This window comes from Coffea eugenioides, chromosome 5, assembly GCF_003713205.1.
Source record: "Coffea eugenioides isolate CCC68of chromosome 5, Ceug_1.0, whole genome shotgun sequence".
Lineage (NCBI taxonomy): Eukaryota > Viridiplantae > Streptophyta > Magnoliopsida > Gentianales > Rubiaceae > Coffea > Coffea eugenioides.
In genome coordinates, this window is record NC_040039.1 from 28,150,348 (window position 1) to 28,158,818 (window position 8,471).

Genomic DNA, 8,471 nt, shown 5'->3' on the forward strand with positions numbered 1-8,471 from the left:
TTTTCACAAAGCAGATGATGCAGCCACCTGAGAAGCAGTTATCAGTTACATGGAGGGGGAAGAAATTTATCCTTGAGATGAAACATGGTGCTAATCTAAAAGAGTTGGGGGACAAATTACAACAACTCACCAATGTCAAAGTTGATACATTGCGGCTGATTGTTCCTACCAATAAAGGTTCTAAAATGCTATACCCTTTCTCAGATGAGCACTCTTATCTCCCATTGGAAGCTGCATCTGCTATTCTAAAATGCTATACCCTTTCTCAGATGAGCACTCTTATCTCCCATTGGAAGCTGCATCTGCTATTGAGGTGTGGAAACTAAATTTTCTCCTGTTTTCTTGGTAAATAGGAGTTTATCTAATTCTCCTTTTGCAAATTACTTCATCATTTCATTAGATCTAAAATATTAGATGAATGAAAATAAATTTAGGTTTCCTGAATGTGCAGTTTCAGGTTTCAGATAATTCTTGATATTATTAGTCCACTGAATGTGCCAAGTCTTTGGTTAAATAATATCTCAGCTGTCACGAACTAAACTAATGTAGGACAAGATGTTTACGACCTTGCATACTAGCACGAATGGAAGAGTGAGGGGATTGTGAACAATATCCATGGACAGTAATCTTTGGGGGGGAAAAAACTAAGAAACTAAAACTCAATCCTTGTTCATCAAATTCTCTGTAAATAATAACGTTGTATAACGAAAACTTTCTAAAGCTTCTCCTATTTCCATATTCTAAATAGGAAAGCTAATTAGATGTAGAACTGTAGAACTTTTAGGAAGTTGCTTTCTGACAGAGACTCCAACTACTTACCTAACGTAATAAAGACTCAATGACACAATTCTGGAATTCTGGAAATTTCCAGCCATGACTAAAAGACCTAAATAGTATAATTAGTAAAACTGAGAAAACAGAACTACAATGAAGTTATATAAAGGACACTGTTCCTGTTCCTAGTTTAAGCTTGAGGAAAATAAAAAGGCTTTCATTTTTAGATTTGTGGAGCTCTTTGTTGACTGCATCATAAACCTTCAGGTTTCCTTGAAGTATGGAAATGACCTTGGCCCTGTTGTTTAGCAAAAGAAAAATATTCCTTGCAAAATGAGTGTACATGAAAGCATACGGTTCAAATTTATTATATTTTTTAATGGTTAGATCTGATCTCCCTCAGGGAAAACCTATAAGGATGATGGGAGTGCCTGAAAATGAAGTGGAAGAGGTTCTAGAAAATGCAAAGAAAGACCCTCGAATAGCTGGATTTGATGAAGAGGAGAAAAGAATGAGGCAGCGAACTCTTGATGGACACAATTCATTTGTAAGACTTCCACAAGGGACTTACATATTCTCTGAGTTCCACACACTTAGTATTCCAGGAATTGAGGTACTATGAACCTTGTTAGATCCATTTGCTGTTGCTCTTCTTGTTCCCTCTTTTCTTTTCATTTATAAATGCAGAATTAAGTCTAGATTACCTATGCTTGAAATGGTGAATAACAATACCATATCAGTTGAATGCTTAATCATGGATATTGTTTGGTGGGTGTTGAATATGCAAGCCTAGTGTTAATCTCTTGGGGTACTGCTAGTCAAAAGTTTCTGATATCAAAAATCATATGGAGTATAATGTTTCAAAACACAAATTTTGAATGGTGATATGAAATGTAGGGAAGTGGGGAAGGGGAAAAAATAGAAAGAGATAGTAGAGGTGATTGATTATTGACCTTGTTTCTTGATCTGCAGTTGAGTCCTCCTGCTTCGGAGGCTTTGAAATTAATGCATAGGCTTGCTGCAGATCCTGGAATTGTTGCAATCATGAATAAGGTATTGATATCATGATGTGCCTTCTTTGCTCATAAAATACAATTATGATATTCACAACCCTTATTCATTCCCTTTGATTGGTTTCCTAAAGTATCGGTGGCAGGTGGGGATAATGTCAGAGATGGCTCCAGTTGGTTATGTTGGAGTCAGTCCTAAATGCATCCTTGGTTTCAACAAGGTGAATTTCAATAGAGAACATCTGGTTTGGTTATTTTTGTGTATTAAGTGTTTTATTTTTCCTCCATTTATGTTTGCAAAGCTTTTTTTAAAATAAAATTAGGTTAATATCCATTTCTGTTGTTGTTTTCTGAGGAAATTTTAGAATATGAAGCTGAAACTCCTAAGCTGGAAAGTGCTGGTTAGTTTGGAAGTAAAGGAATTCAAGTAGGAATCACATTTCCAGCATCTGATCCCTCTAAATTTCAACCTAATAGGATCACATTGTAGTGTTGGTGTACTTCTGGTTATTGGTGAAGTTAATTCAGCTTAGAACCTAAAATACATTTAAACTACTCTTCAATAAATTTGCCAACACCATTCAAAATGAATAATGGCATAAAGCCATCGAGCAGAAACTACGAGAAGGTTGTGGATACGGGAGAAATTACAGAAATGTGCTCGCAAACTGATTTCTTGTTCATTTCTGCTTGAAGTGATTATTGGTGATGAAATAATTAGCCTGTTCATGTAGTGCAACTTTTCTCTAGATGTAGGCCTGATTAGTTTCAAGTCACTTAGAAGGAATTCCATATTAGAGTTGAATGTATGCTATGATTCCCCATGATAGTATACTAGCCAGGCTATTCTTGAACTTGAGTTTGAAATTGTTGTATCCGATCCATCCTTGATGACTAATTTTTCTCTTTAGTCACAAACCTTCCCCCCCCCCCCCCCCCCCCCCCCCCCCAAAAAAAAAACTAAACAAAAGAAGACATTTCTAGATGTCCCATTGTCCATGAAAGCAACTGGTGAAGTGGCTTTTGTTCTTATGCTTTGTAATCTGCTGTATCTTTTTCCTCTCCCCTCCCCTCCCTCCCCCCAATATTATATATATATATATATATATATAACACGCCAAAGTCCATATTAGGATTCAAATTCCTGCTATTTCCAAATCGAGATCATAGTTTCAGGAATATTTTTCCTAACAAAAGTTGATTTGAGACCAAAACTGAAACTTATTGTATAGTATAAGAAAATCTTCCCTGAGAGTGGGGAACAAAACTGGCCACACTGCCACTTTCCTAGTCACCTTTCTTACTTATTCTTATTCTATAGCACTAGACTAGGGGAGCCACTTTGCTCATCTAATGCTCTACCCTGTCTTGGGTTTGAAGGAAGTACAATCCCTTTTTCCTTTTAATTTGAGACCTTTATCCCCAACCCCAAGCCCTCGTTTTCTACCTTTCTTGGGATTGGCTAATGCCAATTTCCTTCTTATTCTTACAGCCTGGTTCGTGCCATGCCTATTGAAAGTTGCTTTGGGACAAACTATCTAATCCAAACAGCAGATATTGCGACATATGAGAGAATCTCAATGGGAGGGGCTGGATTGATACCCCTTTACTTGGATTCAATATAAATAATAGAGGCTTTGACTAGAATGATCTAGCCAATCATTTCTCCTCACTCCTCTAGCTCTATCAATTTCTTGTGCCGACATATGTTAAAAAAAATCATTAAAAAGCTGCCTGTCATCTTGGCAATATGGAACCTCTGAACAAATCCTTGGCGAAAAAAGGAGGCCCAGTGGTTCTTGGCAACTTTTTTCTAGTGCCTGAACATTAAAATTGTTGAGGTCTGGGCTTCAGTTCCCTGCAGAAACAAGATGGTTTTGACCCAAAACTCTCCTGTCTGCTGAATAACAGTCGCTTTTCCTCTTTATCATACTCCTACACCAAGTTTTCCCCTTTTTGCAACTTCTGCTCGGCAGCTTTTTCTATTCTACCCCTCTGACCAAATCTTTTTGTTATTTCAATAGCATTACTGACAGTCTTCTTCTTGTTATGATTAAACAGGATCTCATGAAAAGTTTGAAGATCGAAATTTGCATAATACTGGTCAAAATTTGAATCTCTATACTTTTCTGTTGCATTAATGTCCAGTATACCCTGTTCTCAGGAAGACAAATCTGGTACTGCAAGTGCAACTGTTATTGCAAATTCAACCTTTATCTACATACTCTGTCTAATGTATTACTTTTCTATCAAAAGAATATGGAAAAGTACACAAATATATGACTAAAAGAGCAGGGAGAACTGGCAAATTTATTGGTTTTTTTTTTAACAATTGTCCTTTCTTTTAATGAGATATTATTTTTTTTTTCCTTATCAATACAGAAACAGAATGCTGTGAATTCTATCAAATGCTTGTTTATATTTTTTTATTAGTTTGTTATCTTGTGGCTTTTGATTTTAGTAAGCTTAGTTTTGTAACAGTCTGATATTAGTATTCTTTGCTTTTTGGTTTTTAAAATTCATATTCTTGAATCATGTACAGAATCACGGAGAGGAAATTTCTTTGCGACTTCGAACTGATGACCTCAATGGTTTTAGGAAATATGAAAGCATTAAGAAGACTCTCCTGCATGAACTTGTAAGTTCTATGTATCAATCACCTTCCTCCAACTAGGAAATTGGTACCAAGTTGTGCTTTTTCATATGCACATATGCTGTATCTTTGTTGGCTGGTATTTACATGCAATTGCTTTTGCCACTCGCTTTGTTTCCCTCTTCAGGCACATATGGTGTACTCTGAACATGATGCAAATTTTTATGCTTTAGACAAACAGGTAATTCTCTCTCTATCTCTCTCTCTCTCTCTCTCTCTCTCTCAAACACACGAACGCGCACACACACATTTATATGCATATTTTCATATGTAAGTATGGACTTATATGGACTTATATTTACGCACAACAAATATGACATGTTTATAATTTATGTGTATGTATTTACTTATGTATTTATATTATTCACATGCACATGCACATGCACATGCACAAAAGTATCTGTATTTGACTGTGAACTAATATTGGGTTATTACAGACTGATGATATATATAAATCTTATCTAGCTATCTATCTATTAATGCAGGGTATGACTGTGTTATTAGGCATTAGCTGCTAATCCGATGATGTTAACTTTGAATCTCTCTGTGACAGTTGAATAAAGAAGCTGTTGCCTTGGATTGGACAAAATCAACAGGCCACACTCTGAATGGATTCAGACATGGACTACATGCTGAGGATGAGTTTGATGGTCATGTAAGTTTGTCACGAAAACTTGGAGGCAATGAATCACATTTTTCTAATGCCCGTGCGTCTGCAGTGGCTGCTGCATATCATCGAGTTGCAAATGCGTGTACAAATGTCTCAGCAGCAGTAAATAAGCGTGACGAACCTGACCCTGATGATTCTGGATTTACTAACTGTTGTGAACCTGACAGCTTGCATGCTGAAGGGGAAACTAAAGATGGCCATCCTAATATAGCCAGTTCAATGAAGCTTGTTGATGAACACGAGATTCATGATAGTGAGGCTGAACCTGATCCTGATGATAGTGAGAGCATGGGTGCCATGGAATCCGAATCCTATTTGGTATCTGGTGGAAGTCAGATAACAATTGAGCCAGATCCTGATGATCTGGAAGTTTTGACAAGTGCTGCAGATAAAGAATCTGTTCTGTGCAATTTGAAGGTTCCATTGACAGATCATAGTGTGGTTGGACCAAATTTCTTTGGAGCAAAGGAGGGCACTGGAAATTTGAATCAGCTAGATGTTATACATGTGGAACCTGATCCAGAAGATTCTCAAGCAGGAGACAGTGATGACAAGATGATAGTGATTGCAGAGAGAATGTCAATGGGGCAGGGAGATGAGCCTGATCCAGATGACCTGGAGCTAAAGAGAATTAAAGACCCTGTCACTGCTGTTTATGGTCGTATACAGAAGGCAGTGGAGAAGCTAATAACTGAAGTAAATCACTCGGATGCTGGTGGTGTCTTGCAAACCCTGTGCAAGATAATAAGGTATACTCTTTGCATTTAATTTAGTAAATTCGATTAAATAGTAGTTTGGCATGAACTTGTTCATGATGGTGCATTGACTGTTCTTGCTTTCAGGAATATTGTTGAACACCCTGATGAAATGAAATTTCGAAGAATACGCAAGGTAATGTCATCTTATCATGGATTTTGATTATCTATACTGAGGGTTTTGGCCACGAGTTTTTCTCTCATTTGTAATAGATGGTTGCTGCAGGCTAATGCTATTATTCAGAGGAATATTCTTCAATATGGAGGTATGAACATTGCTTTTCATTTATTTTTATCTATGTTTAAGATGGTAACAAGGGTAAGTTGCCCTAATTGCTAGAATTCTCACTAGCTGTCTCTATTTTGACATTTGTTGTTTTTTCTCCCTGTTTTTGGTTATTTCATACTTATTTGTGGTGGTGGTTTTTTGGTTTTGTTTGGTTTTCTGGAGAATCAAGTGCATGTAATCTTTGACATTTAAAAAATTCAGATGTTGAGGTTTTCTTAATCACAGACATTATTTGGTTTTATGGGAGCATGGGGCTGCTTACAGGTTTTGTTTAATTAATACAATTAGTAGTTGAACTGAAATACAGTGTGTGTGAAGAAGTCTTTCCTTTCAAGGGCCTCAAATTTATTATACATTACCAGATCTGTTTTCTGCAAATTTTGCTGGTTTTTAGTTTATGTTAAGTCTCTCTCTCTCTCTCTCTCTCTCTATACACACTGCCCGCACACACCCACACATATGCATATGTATAGACACACACACATCCCAAGGTACAATAGTTGTATTTTTGTTAGTTTGGGGCTCCATGTCTTCATTACCGTGAAACCACAAGTCTTGTTGCATGAAGCATTGAATAGACACAGTCTGGAAGTTGAGGGAAACCTCCGAGTTAGATTCTTTAATGATGCTAGATGGGCATAGTCTGCAATTTCATTAACAAAACTAGGCCACACAATAGGTATTCCTTGTTGCAAGGTCTGGTTTTATAGAAACCCTGATTTACTGGTGGCGTTTTAAGCTTGGGTCAGTAAATTTGTCTATTAAGTGTGGTTTTTTTTTAATGTTATATTGCATAAGCAGTGTGCACAAAGTTTGACTCTTGGAAGTACAAGAGCAGAAATTAGATGCTGAGAAGAAATATATTATATATGTTCATATATAAGTTTGACCATCCTCCCCTGTTGACCAGATCTGGTCATTACGGGGGAGGGGGCTGCAGGGTAAGGAGAGGTCTTCCTCCCTCCCCTCCCCCACGGCTGTAGGAGGAGGTGGTGAAGTGGTGGCAGGGGAGGGTGGCTGCAGGGGTCTAATAAATAGTCATCATGTGGAGTTCGACAAGGATATCCTTCTGTTTTGGTTTCATTTTCTAAGTAGTCACTACTCCTTCCATCACGTCCTTATGACTTCCTTGGGTTCTGCGGATGATTATTCTTTACAGACTAAAATTTGACAATTCCCAATTGCCTGACTTTTCATCAAGAAATTTTAACACATTGCAGATCAGAAATTGAGAAGTTCTGATAGAAAATTAAGAATCATAGACTATTTGTTAGATGACTGGGTTTTAATGTGTCTGTTAGAAACTTAATGTAAGCTTTCATGAAACAATTTTGTTTATTTGTAGCTCTTATTAGTTGCTTGTGCTCTAATCTTATTTTCTTGTTTTTTGCTTTTACAGCTGCTACAGAAATCTTACAATTGGTTGGGTTCAGTGACGATGTAATCTTTGACGTAACAGGGAAGGCAGAAACTTATTTGGCTTTAAAGCGTAATGACCCTGGCTTACTGTGGTTGGTTAAAAGCTCTCTTGAGAGCTCCACTACTTGAAAGCAATATTTGTTATATCTGAGGTGAGGTTAAGTTGTTAGACAGGACCTCAGCATGGAATTCAATGTTGGCTTTATCAAGGGTTATGTCGAGCAAAATCTGTTTGAATGTAAATTGTACACACACACATAAGTTTGTATTTATGTTATAAGTGTGAGCTGTAAATGACAATTTCCAGCTGCTGATGGTTGGCTGTGCAGTTTAAACGTAAATTGTGTAAGCAGGTGACAAGGGTTCAATATTTGTACTGTTCTTCAGTGTACAAGTAATTCATTTTGCTGTCTGAAACGTTTGTCTGCTGGAGAGTAATTCATTTTGCTGTCTACCTCTTGGGCTGGCACAGGGTGTCCCAGTGGCTGGGTGCTTTCCGGTGTTGCTGGGAGTCGAGATTTTTACATTAATCAATCCTCTCCCTCAGAGAGGGGAAAAAGTTGCTTTTTGAGCTTTATGTCTTTTTTTTTTTTTTAGGAATTGAGCTTTATGATCAGTTTATAGCATGATTTTTTTGCTTTTTAAACATTATACAATATGGTCCAGAATAGTGGTAGACGTTGTAATTTAATTCTCTGAATCATTTGTATCATCGTTACTTTTTGGCTGCATCATTATAATAGGGTCAGGGAACGACTAATGCATGGACGTTCCACGTTATCGTGGCTTTCTAGCTTTAAACAGTTTGAAATCACAATGTTGATAGAAAATGCATGAAAAGAGAAATTTCTTACGAGCCGCAAATTGGTAAAGAAAAAGTGACTTTGACAAAAAAATCAAA

At 37.1% G+C, this 8,471-nt stretch overlaps 1 protein-coding gene across 1 annotated transcript; it reads left to right on the forward strand.

The window, feature by feature from the left end:
* Positions 1-14: 14 nt before the first annotated feature.
* Positions 15-8,018, forward strand: LOC113771336. Its single transcript, XM_027315928.1, has 11 exons — positions 15-204; positions 270-313; positions 1,178-1,387; positions 1,747-1,827; positions 1,931-2,005; positions 4,327-4,422; positions 4,565-4,618; positions 4,991-5,856; positions 5,950-5,998; positions 6,089-6,128; positions 7,551-8,018. Exons 1-11 carry the CDS (start codon positions 15-17, stop codon positions 7,697-7,699), a joined length of 1,854 nt encoding a protein of 617 aa, XP_027171729.1. The 3' UTR covers positions 7,700-8,018.
* Positions 8,019-8,471: the final 453 nt, after the last annotated feature.

What these genes read in the sequence shown, in the direction of transcription:
- LOC113771336 (XM_027315928.1), top strand. Translation starts at nt 15, where the DNA reads ATGATGCAGCCACCTGAGAAGCAGTTATCAGTTACATGGAGGGGGAAG. An exon ending in TTAGTATTCCAGGAATTGAG is followed by an intron (nt 1,388 to 1,746) that starts GTACTATGAACC and finishes CTTGATCTGCAG; the next exon opens with TTGAGTCCTCCTGCTTCGGA. An exon ending in ACCCTGTGCAAGATAATAAG is followed by an intron (nt 5,857 to 5,949) that starts GTATACTCTTTG and finishes TCTTGCTTTCAG; the next exon opens with GAATATTGTTGAACACCCTG.